At 37.6% G+C, this 19,434-nt stretch overlaps 1 protein-coding gene across 1 annotated transcript; it reads left to right on the forward strand.

Annotated features, from left to right (window-relative positions):
* Positions 1-143: 143 nt before the first annotated feature.
* Positions 144-18,806, forward strand: LOC135464633 (ubiquitin-like modifier-activating enzyme 5). Its single transcript, XM_064742091.1, has 12 exons — positions 144-384; positions 998-1,043; positions 1,312-1,401; positions 2,353-2,462; positions 3,508-3,594; positions 9,267-9,351; positions 9,818-9,922; positions 11,148-11,275; positions 11,573-11,708; positions 13,127-13,205; positions 13,938-14,053; positions 16,577-18,806. Exons 1-12 carry the CDS (start codon positions 233-235, stop codon positions 16,646-16,648), a joined length of 1,206 nt encoding a protein of 401 aa, XP_064598161.1. The 5' UTR covers positions 144-232; the 3' UTR covers positions 16,649-18,806.
* Positions 18,807-19,434: the final 628 nt, after the last annotated feature.

Raw genomic sequence — 19,434 nt, forward strand, 5'->3', positions numbered from 1 at the left:
ACCGCCCACATAAAGAAACCCACGTGGAGGTATTTGTAACCACCGTGTGAGTTACTGGCCTTGATGTAAGTCTTCTGTTTAGAGAGGCGCAAAGAGACTGTTTTCAGGAAGTAATCAACACGTGGACAGCAAAACCACGGAAATCTGACAGCTGTTTTGCTAGAAAGACGTGAATAAGTGGATCAGACGCTCTTAGCGTTTTCAAAAGTTGTTTATTGATAGTTAATGTAGAATGGCTTCAGTAGAAAAGCTCAAGAAACGCGTGAAAGCGCTTGAGGAGGAACTAAAACGAGAAAAGCAGAAAAATGCCGAGGCCGGCTCGACCACTGTCCGTCAAAAAATCACCGAAATGAGTTCGGAAGTTGTGGATTCAAATCCTTACAGGTATTTGACAGACTGTGACCGGGCATAAACAATGTTTATACTGAGCATTTGATGTTCATGTGAACTGGTGGTATTTACTTTCATTATGATAATCATCAGTTCTTTTACTTTTTTCTTGATATATTGTCTTTTTTCTAATACATCCATTGGGGTAGGCCCAATTCAACAACGTTAATTGTACTGCCTCCATTTTTTACATTCATTCGAGACAGGCAAGATAAATGTCGGAGAGTTAAATAAGGAGGGAGATCATTTAGCTCGCTGAATTAGCATCGGTGGGGAAAATTTTACACATACATGGGATTAAATCCATCCAGATAGACTACATGTTATTTTAAATTTCTGATGTTGATCTTAACACTGAGTTCCTGAGTGGGAAGGAGTTGGAAATTTTTTAGAATTTTTTTTAATGAGTTATGCCAAATGTTTTATGGATATAAGAACTTTGAAATAGCTAGACTATTGTGCGATATCCCTTATACTGGCAAGCTAATTAGTAATTTTTTAGATGTATTTCAGCTTGTTTGATTGAGCCTCACCACATGACCTTTCCTTTTCATCTTCATATATTCATTCAGTGAATTACCTTTTTGATAATTTGTTCCACATTTAGCCGGCTGATGGCCCTGAAGAGGATGGGAATTGTTGACAATTACGAGGTAGGAAATGAAAATAAGCTGTAGACTTGATTTCTTAAATGTTTTTTTTTAGTAAATGAATCGCTTTAAATTGTGATTCACATAGAATGTGGTGTTTTTATATTATCTTGTGACTCTTTGGAGGGAGGGGGAGGGATTGAGGGCGTAAACATTAATAGCATGTTTGGCCTCAAAGAGATATAACATTTAACAATTACATGATCTGTGGCAAAAAGAACCATTGTTTAGCCATTTTTTTTCTACTAAGCAATCCTGTTTCCCATTGCAGAGGATCAGAGATTTCACTGTGGCTGTTGTTGGAGTGGGCGGAGTTGGGAGCGTTACCGCAGAGATGCTCACCAGATGTGGAATAGGAAAGGTAATGTAATTCTAGATGGGCAAGTCTGTTATGGTGGGACAAAACAATTTCTTGAATTTACAGTTGTGTATATTGCCTGTATTTTTGGTGTTGGATGTTCAAATCTAAGTGCTGCTTTCTTGTGTACTATAAAATCTTTCAACTTTGACTTAATCACTCTTCTATTTTAAAAACTGAATATAAGGTGAGAATGTGATTTCAGATGTAGTTCATGCTGTTCAGTTTAACAGAAGTGACATATATCATGCAAAATAGCCCCCTACAGGTACAAGAAAAGACAACTTTTTGCATTTAATCTGTCAGGTTTAAAAACTGTACTTCTTAGCGGTCTGAAATATTTGTTATGTTTGTACTGTACCTATAGGGGATTAATTTGAACTTTGTTTGGATAGCATTCAATTTTGTGATTTCTCAAATAGAACCATTATGTACTGACAGTAACCTATTACATGTATTATTATTTAGAACAAAACAAATGCACTGTCAGTTGGGCACTATGTTTAAATAAGGGTGTTTCATTCCTTGGCCGACCAGTTGTGTAATATTCATTGTGAAAAATGCCTTATGATTGGTCAAACTACATCTAGCGGAGACAAGACAACTGCATTCTAATCAGTTGTTATCCCTCATTTGCATAGCATTGAGGCTTTAGTAAAATCTACTTACCGTACTTCACCTAAAGTTTAGGACCTAAAAATGCACTTTCAAAGGCACATAAAGGCCTCAAAATGATACTTTTGGTGCCAACAATGGAATTTTTCTGATAAGAAAGTAAGCAAATGTCGTAACAAACTCTTAAAAGTGGATGAATCAATCAGAATGAGTTAGAAATGTGTCACTTGAAACATACTAAAGTTTAGGTGAAATTTAGTAATTATTGAAGCACATGTAGCCTTAATCCGGGCAAAATTAAAATTAATTTTTCATTGGTGGATTTCTCTTTTTCGCCAGCTTCTCCTGTTTGACTATGACAAAGTGGAATTAGCAAACATGAACCGTCTCTTCTATCAACCACATCAGGCTGGCCTGAGCAAAGTCGAAGCTGCCGAGAGGACACTAAGGTAAGGGAAGACAACTCCTGCTCTAGACTGTTGTTTCAAATTAGTATCAGCAAGTTTAATAAACAAATGTTATTTAGATATTGCCCCTAATAGTTCTTGATGTTTTTCGGTTCCATGATTTGTACAAGTATTTTGTTTTTCACTTGAGTTTATTCATTTATTTGATTGGTATTTCACTTATACAATGGCAGCCAGCATTATAATGGGAGGAGACCGGTCAGAGTCCGGGGAAAAGCCATGACCATCTGCAGGTATCTGCAAGGCCTTCCCATGTACAGCCAGAGATGAAGCCAGCATGAGCTGGACTTGATCTCAGTGTGACAGTATTAATGAGAGGTTCCGGGGTCATTGCATCACTCTGGCGCACTAACCGTGGAGATTTTCACTTTTAAAAGTTCTTTGGTACATAGCTCGATTGTTTTGGTATTTTATGGTAGTAGAATTAAAATTGCTAAGTTGTTAATAGATATACAGTGTAATGGGGTTTGAAGCTGTGTTTGCCAACACTTGAACATATGGAGGTGATGAGAATATATTCCATGGAGTGTTTGAAAGAAAGTGTAAAATGCAATGTGTAACCTCTATTGTATTTTCGGCAAGTCATGAGTCTTTTTAATATTCTCACCTCTGTAGTTATTGTATGAAATGGAGTTGAATTTTGTGTAATGAGGAAAGAGTGCTTAAAATAAAGGAGAAAAAATATCCAACAATGATTAAGAATCAAAAATAGGCAATGTGCCAAAGTCTGTGTGACCTGTTTATTTTTATATTTTTGTTGCAATTTTCTCACTGCTTATGAGGCCTTGTTCACAATAAAGAGGTTGACTCTTGCTTGGCTATTTACACTTTAGCTTTGATTGAAGACCACTTGTCTTCCACCAATATTGTGCGCACATCTGTACGTCACATGTGGGAAAGTTTGTCAGTACCTGCCAAAGGTCAGTGCTTCGGTCTCCTGTACACCAGTAAAACTGATAAGTGAAAAATTCCAAGGCGTAAAACAATAAATAAATAATTTTGATGCAATGTTTTTATAACCTGACAGAGAAATCAACCCAGACGTTGAATTCGAAGTTCACAATTACAACATCACTACTATGGATAATTTTAGTCACTTCATGGAAAGATTGAAGTAAGTGTTTTAAAACAATATATATACATATCATGTAAGAATTTTAGTTTATTATCCGTGGGTTGAATGTTGAAGTTTCCAAAGCGTATGCCCTCTCTCAATAGTTTTGATTCTGAACTGGAGAGAGACAGGAATCAAACTGTTTAATCATTCACCCTTGTTTTAGGAGCTCAGAATAAAATTAATGACCTCAGAGTCCAGATCATAGCGATAATCACCTCATAGACGTGATATATACTGTGATATACTGTAATATACTGTGTAATATATACTGTAATATGCTGCATGATATATACTGTAATATACTGCATGATACATACTGTAATATACTGCATGATATATACTGTAATTCTTCAACCTTTTAGCATGTTTGTAAAGTGTGTATTCAAGCAAATTCTGAGGGCATTTGTCTGTGTAGACTGATAATAGCATACTTTTTGGAAAGCCCTAAAATTGACCAATCCATGTAATGTAGTTTTGTCTCCAAAATTAAATTAATAACATGCATAAATAGCACTGAATTTGTTCCTTTATATGCTAAAACATTGAGAAATTAGGGTATTGATAATTTCAAACTCTTGCATGTATGGTTTATGTCCATGTGGCTTACATGTATGGTTTATGTCCATGTGGCTTACACGCATGGTTTATGTCCATGTGGCTTACATGCATGGTTTATGTCCATGTGGCTTATATGTATGGTTTATGTCCATGTGGCTTACATGTATGGTTTATGTCCATGTGGCTTACATGTATGGTTTATGTCCATGTGGCTTACATGTATCATTTATGTCGGTGTCGCATACATGTGTGGTTTATGTCCACATTGCTTACATGTATGGTTTATGTCCACGTTGCTTACATGTATGGTTTATGTCCATGTCGCTTACATGTATGGTTTATGTCCATGTGGCTTACATGTATGGTTTATGTCCATGTGGCTTACATGTATGGTTTATCTCCCTGTCGCTTACATGTATGGTTTGTGTCCACGTTGCTTACATGTATGGTTTATGTCCACATTGCTTACATGTATGGTTTATGTCCGTATTGCTTACATGTATGGTTTATGTCCATGTGGCTAACGTGTATGGTCTATGTCCATGTTGCTTACATGTATGGTTTATGTCCATGTCGCTTACATGTATGGTTTATGTCCATGTGGCTTACATGTATGGTTTAGGTCCATGTCGCTTACATGTATGGTTTGTGTCCACGTTGCTTACATGTATGGTTTATGTCCACGTTGCTTACATGTATGGTTTATGTCCGTATTGCTTACATGTATGGTTTATGTCCATGTGGCTTACATGCATGGTTTATGTCCGTGTTGCTTACATGTATGGTTTATGTCCGTGTTGCTTACATGTATGGTTTATGTCCATGTCGCTTACATGTATGGTTTATGTCTGTGTCGCTTACATGTATGGTTTATGTCCGTGTTGTTTACATGTATGGTTTATGTCCATGTGACTTACATGTATGGTTTATGTCCATGTTGCTTACATGTATGGTTTATGTCCATGTCGCTTACATGTATGGTTTATGTCAATGTGGCTTACATGTATGGTTTATGTCCGTGTGGCTTACATGTATGGTTTATGTCCATGTGGCTTACGTGTCTGGTTTATGTCCGTGTGGCTTACATGTATGGTTTATGTCCATGTGGCTTACGTGTCTGGTTTATGTCCATGTCGCTTACATGTATGGTTTATGTCTGTGTCGCTTACATGTATGGTTTATGTCCGTGTTGTTTACATGTATGGTTTATGTCCATGTGACTTACATGTATGGTTTATGTCCATGTCGCTTACATGTATGGTTTATGTCAATGTGGCTTACATGTATGGTTTATGTCCATGTGGCTTACACGCATGGTTTATGTCCATGTGGCTTACATGTATGGTTTATGTCCATGTGGCTTACATGTATGGTTTATGTCCATGTGGCTTACATGTATCATTTATGTCGGTGTCGCATACATGTGTGGTTTATGTCCACATTGCTTACATGTATGGTTTATGTCCACGTTGCTTACATGTATGGTTTATGTCCATGTCGCTTACATGTATGGTTTATGTCCATGTCGCTTACATGTATGGTTTATGTCCATGTCGCTTACATGTATGGTTTATGTCAATGTGGCTTACATGTATGGTTTATGTCCGTGTGGCTTACATGTATGGTTTATGTCCATGTTGCCTACGTGTCTGGTTTATGTCCGTGTGGCTTACATGTATGGTTTATGTCCATTTTGCTTACATGTATGGTTTATGTCAATGTGGCTTACATGTATGGTTTATGTCCATGTGGCTTACACGCATGGTTTATGTCCATGTGGCTTACATGTATGGTTTATGTCCATGTGGCTTACATGTATGGTTTATGTCCGTGTGGCTTACACGCATGGTTTATGTCCACATTGCTTGCTTGTATGGTTTATGTCCGTGTCGCTTACATGTATGGTTTATGTCCGTGTCGCTTACATGTATGGTTTATGTCCGTGTCGCTTACATGTATGGTTTATGTCCATGTGGCTTACATGTATGGGTTATGTCCGTGTGGCTTACATGTATGGTTTATGCCCACATTGCTTGCATGTATGGTTTATGTCCGTGTGGCTTACATGTATGGTTTATGTCCATGTCGCTTACATGTATGGTTTATGTCCATGTGGCTTACATGCATGGTTTATGTCCATGTGGCTTACACACATGGTTTATGTCCATGTGGCTTACATGTATGGTTTATATCCATGTGGCTTACATGCATGGTTTATGTCCACATTGCTTGCTTGTATGGTTTATGTCCGTGTCGCTTACATGTATGGTTTATGTCCGTGTCGCTTACATGTATGGTTTATGTCCATGTCGCTTACATGTATGGTTTATGTCCGTGTCGCTTACATGTATGGTTTATGTCCGTGTCGCTTACATGTATGGTTTATGTCCATGTCGCTTACATGTATGGGTTATGTCCGTGTGGCTTACATGTATGGTTTATGCCCACATTGCTTGCATGTATGGTTTATGTCCGTGTGGCTTACATGTATGGTTTATGTGCATGTGGCTTACATGCATGGTTTATGTCCATGTGGCTTACACGCATGGTTTATGTCCATGTGGCTTACATGTATGGTTTATATCCATGTGGCTTACATGCATGGTTTATGTCCACATTGCTTGCTTGTATGGTTTATGTCCGTGTCGCTTACATGTATGGTTTATGTCCGTGTCGCTTACATGTATGGTTTATGTCCATGTGGCTTACATGTATGGTTTATGTCCATGTGGCTTACATGTATGGTTTATGTCCGTGTGGCTTACATGTATGGTTTATGTCCATGTGGCTTACATGTATGGTTTATATCCATGTGGCTTACATGCATGGTTTATGTCCACATTGCTTGCTTGTATGGTTTATGTCCGTGTTGCTTACATGTATGGTTTATGTCCATGTGGCTTACATGTATGGTTTATGTCCATGTGACTTACATGTATGGTTTATGTCCATGTGGCTTACATGTATGGTTTATATCCATGTGGCTTACATGCATGGTTTATGTCCACATTGCTTGCTTGTATGGTTTATGTCCGTGTCGCTTACATGTATGGTTTATGTCCGTGTCGCTTACATGTATGGTTTATGTCCATGTCGCTTACATGTATGGTTTATGTCCACATTGCTTGCTTGTATGGTTTATGTCCATGTGGCTTACATGTATGGTTTATGTCCATGTGGCTTACATGTATGGTTTATGTCCACATTGCTTGCTTGTATGGTTTATGTCCGTGTCGCTTACATGTATGGTTTATGTCCGTGTCGCTTACATGTATGGTTTATGTCCATGTCGCTTACATGTATGGTTTATGTCCGTGTCGCTTACATGTATGGTTTATGTCCGTGTCGCATACATGTATGGTTTATGTCCATGTTGCTTACATGTATGGTTTATGTCCATGTGGCTTACATGTATGGGTTATGTCCATGTGGCTTACATGTATGGTTTATGTCCGTGTGGCTTACATATATGGTTTATGTCCGTGTCGCTTACATGTATGGTTTATGTCCATGTCGCTTACGTGTATGGTTTATGTCCATGTCGCTTACATGTATGGTTTATGTCCGTGTCGCTTACATGTATGGTTTATGTCCGTGTCGCATACATGTATGGTTTATGTCCATGTTGCTTACATGTATGGTTTATGTCCATGTGGCTTACATGTATGGGTTATGTCCATGTGGCTTACATGTATGGTTTATGTCCGTGTGGCTTACATATATGGTTTATGTCCGTGTCGCTTACATGTATGGTTTATGTCCGTGTGGCTTACATGTATGGTTTATGTCCGTTTCGCTTACATGTATGGTTTATGTCCATGTCGCTTACATGTATGGTTTATGTCCGTGTCGCTTACATGTATGGTTTATGTCCGTGTGGCTTACATGTATGGTTTATGTCCGTGTGGCTTACATGTATGGTTTATGTCCACATTGCTTGCATGTATGGTTTATGTCCATGTCGCTTACATGTATGGTTTATGTCCATGTTGCTTACATGTATGGTTTATGTCCATGTCGCATACATGTATGGTTTATGTCCATGTGGCTTACATGTATGGTTTATGTCCACATTGCTTGCATGTATGGTTTATGTCCATGTGGCTTACATGTATGGTTTATGTCCATGTTGCTTACATGTATGGTTTATCTCCCTGTCGCATACATGTATGGTTTATGTCCATGTGGCTTACATGTATGGTTTATGTCCACATTGCTTGCATGTATGGTTTATGCCCACATTGCTTGCATGTATGGTTTATGTCTATGTCGCTTACATATATGGTTTATGTCCATGTTGCTTACGTGTCTGGTTTATGTCCATGTTGCCTACGTGTCTGGTTTATGTCCGTGTGACTTACATGTATGGTTTATGTCCATGTGGCTTACATGCATGGTTTATGTCCGTGTGGCTTACATGTATGGTTTATGTCCACATTGCTTGCATGTATGGTTTATGTCCATGTCGCTTACATGTATGGTTTATGTCCATGTTGCTTACATGTATGGTTTATCTCCCTGTCGCATACATGTATGGTTTATGTCCATGTGACTTACATGTATGGTTTATGTCCACATTGCTTGCATGTATGGTTAATGCCCACATTGCTTGCATGTATGGTTTATGTCTATGTCGCTTACATATATGGTTTATGTCCATGTTGCTTACGTGTCTGGTTTATGTCCATGTTGCCTACGTGTCTGGTTTATGTCCATGTGGCTTACGTGTATGGTTTATGTCCATATTGCTTACATGTATGGTTTATGTCAATGTGGCTTACGTGTATGGTTTATGTCCATGTCGCTTACATGTATGGTTTATGTCCATGTTGCCTACGTGTCTGGTTTATGTCCATGTGGCTTACGTGTATGGTTTATGTCCATGTCGCTTACATGTATGGTTTATGTCCATGTGGCTTACATGTATGGTTTATGTCCATGTGGCTTACATGTATGGTTTATGTCCATGTCGCTTACATGTATGGTTTATGTCTATGTTGCTTACATGTATGGCTTATGTCCATGTGGCTTACATTGATTTTTCTTGATGTGTCTCAACAAAAGATACAGGTATGTTTTTGATGTTATTTTTACCTGTATTTTACTTGTAGGGAAGGTAACTTGTCTGGTAAAGGCCCTGTAGATTTGGTGTTGAGCTGTGTGGATAACTTTGAAGCCAGGATGGCCATAAATACGGTAATGTCGTATCCTTTTTTTTTTTTTTTGTGGCACTTTTTTGATAGTTTATTTGTTACTGTATTCTTCCTCATTGAATTTAATATTTTGCCCTCAACTTCCTGTCTCTTTGTCTACTTCACAAATCAGATAAAATAAACCTGTTACTTCACAGTCATCAGATCAAAATGGCTTGCTGTTTCAACAATTGCATTAATTATTTTTTCTCAAGGCTTAGAATGTGAAATGCATCAAAGCACAATTTTTATGCCCGTTTGCTAATCTGGATGCAACTAGATGATTCAAAACACATAAAAGTAGAACGTGTCTAAGACTTAGTAGTTGCCGCTTATGGCAAGCTCAAGTAGATCCACTAAAACCAGGATCTGATTTCAAGCCTGTGTAAAATAGGGCCCCGCTGAGCTATTTAACAATCAGTGAATCATCGTACCACCCTTTTTTCTTTTTTTTTTTTTTCTTTTTTTAGGCGTGTAATGAAATTGGCCAGAACTGGATGGAGTCTGGGGTCAGTGAAAATGCAGTCTCTGGTCATATACAGTTTATCATTCCTGGAGAAACGTCTTGTTTTGCTGTAAGTGTGGGATTATAGTATATTCTCATTTGTATCCAAGTGGAACGAAGTAACAAACATTCTTGTCATTGGTAACAAAGTGTAAAAGTTAGAATGCTGTAATTGGTCATAAAAGACTTTATCATTCCTGGAAAAATTTCTTCTTTTCCTGTAAGTGTGGGAAGATATTTTCTGATTGGTAACAAAGTGTAGCAAAGTAACAAATCTGTCATGTTCTCATTTGTAGCAAAGTGGAACAATGTAACAAAGACTAAGAGAGTGATGTATCTGGTCATAAACAGAGTAACAAAGTAACATTGGGAATGCTGTATCTCATCACACTGCAATTGTTTCTTCCTGGAGAAATGCCTTGTTATTCCTGGCTAAGTATGGAGTGATGTCATGTTCTCATTTGTAGCAAAGTAGAACAGTGTAACAAAGACTTAAGAGAGTGATGTATCTGGTCATACAGTGTTATGTTTATGTTCACATTTGTAGCAAAACGTAACAGTGTACATGTAAATGTGAGAATGCTGTGTCTTGTTCATAATTCATAATTCCTGAAGCATGGAACAATTTCATGTTCTGATTTTGGAACAAAGTAACAGTTGAGCATGTGGCCTCTGGCCTCCAGCCACGTGCAATTCATTATTCCTGAAAAAACATCTGGTTTTGCTCAAAATATTGGATATTCTCACGTTTGGTATAAACAATGTGTAACAAAGTATTGAATAATGCTCTCATTGGTAACAAACCTTAACAAAGTGAGGATGAGATATATGGTGATATACAGTTCAAGTCCCGTAATGCAGTAATGTAACAGGGGTAAAATGTACGAACATATGAAAGTGTAACAATGTTACAACAGAGGTTAAGATATTACAGTGTGTGAAACATTGTTGTGGAAGGTATCCTTTGCATTTTAGGTAACTATTTAAACAGTTTTAGGACTATGCTTACACAAAAAAATTCTACCTTCAAATCACAAAGAAAAACATGTCACAATGTGCTTAACACTATCAAATGTGTAAAAATTAAATGGGAGCAATCATTGTGTCAGGCTGTGGAAGCGAACTCTCTATAACTGACTCTAAGAAAATCAAATGGCTTCGGCCCAAAAACTTGAACAGGGAAACAGTTGAGCTATGGAACAGGACATTAAAAACTGGAGCTGCTTTACCATTGGTCTAAAATAATATAAATTAGTTATTTGCCATTAGTTATTGACTTTTTTTTTCATATACAGTGTGCCCCTCCTTTGGTTGTGGCAACAAAAACTGATGAGAAGACATTAAAGCGAGAAGGCGTGTGCGCGGCGAGTCTCCCTACAACAATGGCCGTTGTGGCAGGATTTCTTGTGCAGAATACCCTAAAGTAGGTCAAGGTTGCTCTGCATGTGGGTTTTGTTTTGTTCAGAAATTTGAGTGGAAGCTAAGTTCAAACAAAGCATTTTTTGCCGAACATATCAAACACAATTTTCTGTGAGATGCCAAACATGGTTCATCAAATGGTTACAGCTCAGCAGAATGGTTTTTCTGCAGCATGTCTTTACCAGCAACTTAATTTTTACAACAGAATGCTGCCATTTTTCACATTTTTTTGGTCACAGCACATTTATCAAAATTTAAAAAAAACAAAGCTTATCAGTGCTGTTGTTTGTGTGACTTTCAGATATCTGCTTCAGTTTGGAGACGTATCGTTCTATTTAGGTTACAATGCGCTACAAGATTTCTTCCCCAAAATGGCCATGAAACCAAACCTCAGTGTGATGACCGATACTGTCAAAAAACAGCAGACCGAATTTCAGGTGAAAATGTTAATCTTTGTTGTCAGGTTATGTTGACGTTTGTGATGATGTAGATGATGATGTTGACTATGATGATTAAGTGTTTGTGATGGTGTTGATGACAAGGTTGTTGATGATGGTGCTTCTGATGATGTTGATGACAAGGTTGTTGATGATGATGTTGATGACAAGGTTGTTGATGATACTGCCTCTGATGATATTGATGACAAGGCTGCTGATGGACACTGCTTCTGATGATGTTGATGACAAGGCTGCTGATGACGCTGCTTCTGATGATGTTGATGACAAGGCTGTTGGTGATGATGTTGATGACAAGGCTGTTGGTGATGATGTTGATGACAAGGCTGTTGATGATGCTTCTTGTAATGATGTTGATGACAAGGCTGTTGATGATACTGCCTCTGATGATGTTGATGACAAGGCTGATGCTGATGATGATGTTGATGACAGGCTGTTGATGATGTTGCTGATGTTGATGACTTTTTTGTTGACGTGCTGATGATGATGAGGGTGTTAATTATGTTAATGATGACAAGGGTTGTTGATGATGCTGCTTCTGATGATGTTGATGGCATGGTTGTTGATGATGTTGATGACAAGGTGTTGATGATGCTGATGTTGATGACAAGGTTGTTGATGATATTGCTTCTGATGTTGATAACAAGGATGTTGATGTTGAAGACAAGGATGTTGAACTGCTGCTGATGTTGATGACTTTTTTGTTGATGGTTTGATGATGATGTTAATGATGATGATGAGGGTGTTAATTATGTAAATGATGACAAGGGTGTCAGTGGTGATGATAATGGTGTTCATACTAATGATGGTGTTGATGATGATAATCATCATCATGCATTAACGGTGTATTACTGCAAGTTGAGATTGGCACCATATTTTTGTTACCATCCAGGTCAAAGTTCTCTAAGAATTTATGTCCGGTGCCAAGTATGCAAAAAACTTATTCAAGGGCCATCTAAATCCTAATTGTCAAAGTTAATCTAAAGTGCATGAAAATAAATCTAAATTTTATAAAAATTATATTATTTGAAGCAGTTATTACATGGGAGCCAACAATCAATCATAATTAACGAAAAATTGTTTGTGTTTGGTGCTAACCATGTTGGATTATCAGTGTATAATGCCTTGCTAATACTGTATATGTTTATTGGAGGTGGATGGGGTGTCACATTTAGTGTCATTGTCGGTGTAAAATTTTGATACAGGTGTCATGTCTGGTGTCTACTGTGACACATCACAGAAGTAGGACTTTAATTACAACAACACTGGGATTTAAATTTAGTGGAAAAACCCAGATACAATGAATAATATGTCAAGCAATCTACAGGGTTGTATTTTATGAGTTTTTTAGGGGAGAAAACAACAATAAATAAGAGAAAAAGGAATATTTTTTTTTACAGAAACGAGAAGCTGCTAAACCCAAAGAAGAGAAGAAAGAAGAAATTGTTGAAGAAATAGTCCACGATGAAAATCCATGGGGTAATTTGTTCTATGTTACTTATTAATTGAAGAATTTCTGGTGGTATAGGCTTGTCAACAACCAGTATACAGTTTTTACCTTTAATCTGTTTAGATTTTGACCAAAAAATACAATAAGCGTCATTTATTTGTTTGATTGGTGTTTTATGCCGTACTCAAGAATATTTCACTTATACGACGGCAGCCAGCATTATGATGAGTGGAAACCGAAACCCACGGACCATCTGCAGGTTGCTGCAGACCTTCCCACTTACAGCTGGAGAAGCCAGCATGAGCTGGACTTGAACCTCACAGCGACCACATTGGTGAGAGACTCCTGGGTCATTGTGCTGAGCTTGCGAGCTAACGAACTGAGCCACGCATAACCCCTCCACACACCTGCCCCCCCCCCCCCCAACCTCAAATTTAGCGTCATAAAATATTATTTTTGGGGCTGAAACTTCTCGCAAGGATATCATCTTACCCACTTTCTGAACTCAGTAGAGCTGTGAGAAACTGGTAAATTGAGTAACTTACAGATTAGTCATTTAAGGTTGTCAGTGGCAAGCCATCAGTATACTTTCTGCTAGTTTCCTTTCTACTACAGCCTATGTCTTTCTACTGTAATTTATTGCATATTGTCATCAGCGAGTCGTGTTCAGCTCCATGTATAACATACTGACATGTGTCAGAATTACAGAATAGCAATCCACTTTTCTCGTCCCTAATTTTTTATGTTTTTTTGTGCTGCAGAAATTCAACTGGTCTCTGAAACAACAGAGGAAGAATTGAAAGCTGCGGAAGGTGACAAGCCGGAGTTGACGGAAGGTGTTCGGGTAGCATATACCAAACCTGCAGACAGTGAAAAGGTAAGTTCGTTCGAGAGTTCATATCCAAGAACACTCAGTTCTGATTGCCTTTTCTTTTCAAGACAGGGACCTTTAATTGTCATCTTATTTTTTAATTATAGGAATGTAGATTTTCAGACATCCACGTTAGTATACTATAAAAGATAACACTATAAAACTCTTCGACTTGACAATGTATATTATTTACTGACGTTGTGGCGACAGCCTATCGCCTTGAGCAGAGTAAGGTGTTGAACAAAAAGAATTCTACCTGCCGACAAAGGTGGGCGTACTGTCGTTATGGACAGAGAGAAATGTCATCAGAAAATGTTGACTCTGTAGTGTGATCAGAGTACATATGAACTGCTCAAGACTGATCCCACAAAACGTTCTAAAAGAACTATTATTGAAAAATTGAATGAGTTATTAAAACCTGATTGTATTGACTTTAGGTTAAAGCAAAGGTTATATCCATCCTCTGAGAATCCTCCATCCATCAAAGGTCTTCCAAAAATTTGAATAGTTGAATATACCTGATAGACCCATTGTGTCATCTATAGGATCGGTTACCTATCAGCTTGTTAAACATCTTGCTTGTGTAACCCAACCGCTGGTTGGAAATATTCAACATCATGTCAAAAAGCTCTCAAGATTTTGTTTGTAAGATATATAATATCAAATTAGATGAAGGTGACACATTAGTATCATTTGATGTCGTTAACCTTTTTACTAGTATTCCTGTTGCTAATGCCGTAGATGCTGTTTCTGGTGCACTACATAATGATGTCACTTTGTCTACACGCACGAAACTCTCACCTACACAAATTTGTCAGTTGCTTGAATTATGTCTAAACATGAAGTATTTTTCCAATAATGGTAAACTACACAAGCAAACGCATGGATGTGCCATGGGATCGCCTGTGTCGCCAATTGTAGCCAACATATTCATGGAATCTTTTGAGCAAAAAGCGCTATCTACATTCACTGGAACACCACCGTCACATTGGTTTTGATACGTCGACGACACTTGGTTAAAAGTCAAAGCTTTTTTCAATCATTTAAACAGCATTGATAGCAATATACAGTTTACTATGGAGATAATGACAAATTATCAAATTTCCTTTTTGGACACCTTGGTTTCGGTTAATGAGGAGCGGACACTTGAGGTTACTGGTTACCGAAAGCCTACGCATACAGACCTTTATTTTGACTTTCTGTCACACCACCCGCTTAATCAAAAACTAGGTGTAGTTAAAACACTCTTTAAAAGGGATAAAACAGTAATAAGCAGTGACACTGCTTTACAGGTTGAGAACACCCACATACAAAAAGCACTGAAAGCCCGTGGATATCAAAGCTGGGCTATTCACAATGCCCTGAAAACCACCGACATACAAACAACAAGTACTACTAGTACTATAACCAAAGACAAGATAAGTGGTGTGGTGTATGAAATAAAATGTGGTGAAAATTCATGCAGGGATTCATATATTGGTGAAACACAGCGGCCACTAAGTAACCGTGTTAAACAACATCAAAAACCGGCATCTAGTGGCTATGATTCTGCTGTGTTCCAGCATATATGTAATTCAGGCCACAGTTTTAATGGGGATAACGTCAATATTTTATCTAACAAACCCCATTGGTTTGAGAGAGAAGTTAAGGAAGCCATTTTCGTAACGGTTAAAAATCTCACCCTAAACCGCAATGGAGGACTCAGGTTTGACTTATCACACACCTGGGACACAGTATTGAAAAAATGTTAATTAGCTCATGTAAATGTACCTCAATATGGTAAAATTTGTTCACCCGTGTAAAACTGTATTATATTCAAATTCTGTCACTATATACCAGGTCCAGTTGTCTCATTTTTTAAATTTGTATAGATCCATTGTATACTTCAGCTGGGAACGTGAACTGTGTTCTCCATGAAACTTGTACATTCTGGTTTGTTCACCTTGTTTTTGTATAAGTAGGAATTCTTTTTGTTTAACACGTTACTTTGTTGAAGGCGATAGGTTGTCGCAGCAACGTCAGTAAATAATATACTTTGTCCAGTAGAACAATTTTATAGTGTTATCTTTTATTATTTTTTGTTTCACTAAATTTGATCAAAGCTTCAACAATTTTTATTGAAATTTTGTAAATAAAAATGTTCTTGAAATTGTTTATGCCTCAAAGAAGGTAAGGTGTTAAAATTTTTATTATTATTATTGTATTAAATGAAAAACAAATGTTGTATTTATTGACCTGACTCGTGTTTGAGCTTGTTTTGAACCCGGGACCTTCTTGACCAAAACCAGTGGTCTAGACTGGGACAATCCAAAATGCAGACCCACCAAAAATCCCTCAAATATACAAAATAAAACACCACACCTATCTAATAAATAAATATAAAATAAATACATTGTATACAAACTTTTTTGAAAGATATAATTCTTAGAATCACATCATAGCTGTAGCAATATTTTATTTTTTTATTGAATATTATGGTATTGTGTCCAGAATGCTTGTTATGATTGAAACAATTTCTTTTGATTTCAGGATGACTCTGGAACAGTGGATACCTCAGATCAAAGTTTGGAGGAATTAATGTCTCAGATGAAAGGATTATAATCAAAATAAATACATTAACTTTAAACTCATTGATATTTATTTCAAATGAAAAAAGTTCCATGGCATACCGCAAACATTGCATAAGTTTTTATAACAGAAAGATTGTTGTTTTTTTTTCTTAATTTTATTTATGTGGTTACCCCTAAATCCTAAAAATATATAGCCACAGGCTTATTGCATGTATTGGCCTGTTACAGAAATGTTGTTTGAGTGGTATTTAGAAGTTGGGATGAAAGTACACCGAACAAGGCATTCTTATGGATATACAAACCAAGAAGTATAAAGCAAGAAGTTATATATCCATAAGAATGCCTTTTTCAGTGTAGAGAAATGTTATCTGAGGTATTTTATATTTTCTGTGCCAGTCATAATTCATGTTTCCTCAGACCTTCAAAATCTTATGAATTATATTTTCAAATTTCATCTGAAGTTATATTTCAGTGATTGAATTTGTGAAGGATTTAGGGTATTATCTGAATTTAAAAAACACTGTTACATAACATTCTTATTTTTTTATCACATTTTAACTCTCAAACTCAAAATTGTGAGTCTCAAACGTCATTGATATTCAAATATTAAGAGGAATGAAGAGCCTGTTTCTAAGCTCAAGGTCCATAAGAAATGGCACCTTTATTACAGTAAATGTTTAATAATAGTGGATATGCAAATCAGAAAGAGGGTAATATTAAGGCAACCTGAAGTGACAAGTGTTTAAGTAAAGAAAAACGCTCTTCATCATTCTGTCTTTTCATTTATGGTCACAATGACAAATTCCAAACAGTTTTTAAAGACTCTTTCTGTTCCATGTATTTGCTGATTATTTGTTAAAAAAAATGTATTATACACTTTTTGCTGAATGTATGTATTGTAAAGGCGATGTAACCGTTGCATGAACTGAGGAAATGTGAAATTTGTCCAGCATTAACCAGCTTGGACAAGATATGTTCAAGATTCACCTGCTTCATTTCTGTTTTTCACGTGGAAAGATCTGCCATCAACCTGCAGATAGTCATAAGTTCAAGTCCAGCTCATACTGGCTTCCTGTTGGGTTGTAGGTGGGAAGGTGTGGCAACAACCTGTGGATGGTCGAAGGTTTCCTCAAGGCTTTGCCGGGTTTCCTCCCCACCATAATGCTGGTTGTCGTCCTGTAAATTACACATTCTTGAGTATGAGGTAAAACACCCATCAAGTAAATATATCAATTAAAATCATCAATTCTTCTGGCCTTAGTAGCAATAGGTAGTTAGAGCTCGTAGCTCACATGGCCGTAAGTGGTCTGACATGAAGCTTTCCTTCATTATGAGGTACAAATTGATATCATACAGATTGTTAAAATCAGTATGTGTGGGCAAGTTGTTCTGTTATACTCCGTGGTGGTCTCCAATCATGACGAGGACCATCGCTCTGGCGTATATGAATAAAGCCACTGACCAATAAGGTCATGAGTTCAAATCCAGCTGTGGCTGTTTTGGCTGTGGCTTCAAAGTCTGGAGGTTTGTTTACTCCGAGAACTCCAGTTTTGTACCTTATGATTGACATCATGTGAGTGAAAAATCCTTGTCCAATCAATCAATCAACCAATCAATCAATCAATCATGTCGACGACGGCCGTAATATAAATGAAATGCTGTTGAATACAGAATCAAACACTCGTCATTCAATCAATCAAACTGAAAAGAATTTCCTTCTCAGATTCCATGTGGATTAGTTGTGATTTTGTTAGCTTTTAACGACCTCAAATAAAATGATAATGTGGGGATTTTGTAAATGTCTTGAAAGACACGAGGTGAATTTTGTGAACGGAAGACCACGGGATGTATATGTGTTCCATTATGCCCAGTGAGCGTTCGTCTTTTCAAATTACAATGGATAACTTTAGTCGGTATTAAGTGGCAAGGGTGGGCCGGGGAAGAGTTGTTAAATGTGATTGCTTTTACATCACTAGGAATTTGTAGATACCCCTGCTGTCATTTTTGGGGAAAGCAAAATGAACTGACGCTGAAATGGTTATGGATGTACCACTGGGTCCTCATTGTTATCGGTGGGAAATGCTCCAATCATACGGTTTGTACTTCCGGGCACTTTTCCTTTCTGGCTAATTTATATTTGCTTTAATGATCACGCATAAATGTTGTCAATAAATGTGTATATAATGCTGTACTTCATCTTATATCGAAGTGTTCATTCGGTCCGAAATCTTCACGTGGTCGAATCCAGCTACCGATGGTTTGTCTACGACCTTCAGCAAGTCACTGAGAAACTTGCCCACGTGTCGACGCGCTGAAACAAACATGACTTGTAAACTATTGGCATACCCTGATAATGTGGATTGCGTCACAATCCACCCCCACCCCACGTCCCGCCATTCCCCAGTTCACATTACCCACGTTATTTGTTCGGTAGCTACGTACAAATGCTCCTTAGGCTGTATGGCTCACTGATTGCATCAAATTACATATACAGGACTGAAATATTTAATAATAATGCTAATAGTTGTGAAGAATGAAGGATACAAATAACAAAATCTAAAAAAAATATCTAAAAACGGAAAGGCATGTCAAAAATGTGCATATTCAGTTGTTGCCTAGCCTTCGTGACTGAGGGGGTTAGCACACGACTAAGGCGCAACGACCCAGGAGCCTTTCAGCAATGCGGTCGCTGTTGGTTCAGGTCAAGCTCATATCGGCTTCATTTCCGGCCATAAGTGGGAAGGTCTTCCAGCAACCTGCGGATGGTCGTGCGTTTTCTCCGGGCTCTGCCCAGTTTCCTCCCGCCATAATGCTTTC

Source organism: Liolophura sinensis, chromosome 4 (assembly GCF_032854445.1).
Source record: "Liolophura sinensis isolate JHLJ2023 chromosome 4, CUHK_Ljap_v2, whole genome shotgun sequence".
In the NCBI taxonomy this organism is placed as follows: domain Eukaryota; kingdom Metazoa; phylum Mollusca; class Polyplacophora; order Chitonida; family Chitonidae; genus Liolophura; species Liolophura sinensis.

Coding starts and splice junctions, on each gene's coding strand:
- LOC135464633 (XM_064742091.1), top strand. CDS start 233: ATGGCTTCAGTAGAAAAGCTCAAGAAACGCGTGAAAGCGCTTGAGGAG. Junction 1,402..2,352: donor CCAGATGTGGAATAGGAAAG/GTAATGTAATTC, acceptor CTTTTTCGCCAG/CTTCTCCTGTTTGACTATGA. Junction 14,054..16,576: donor AACCTGCAGACAGTGAAAAG/GTAAGTTCGTTC, acceptor TTTTGATTTCAG/GATGACTCTGGAACAGTGGA.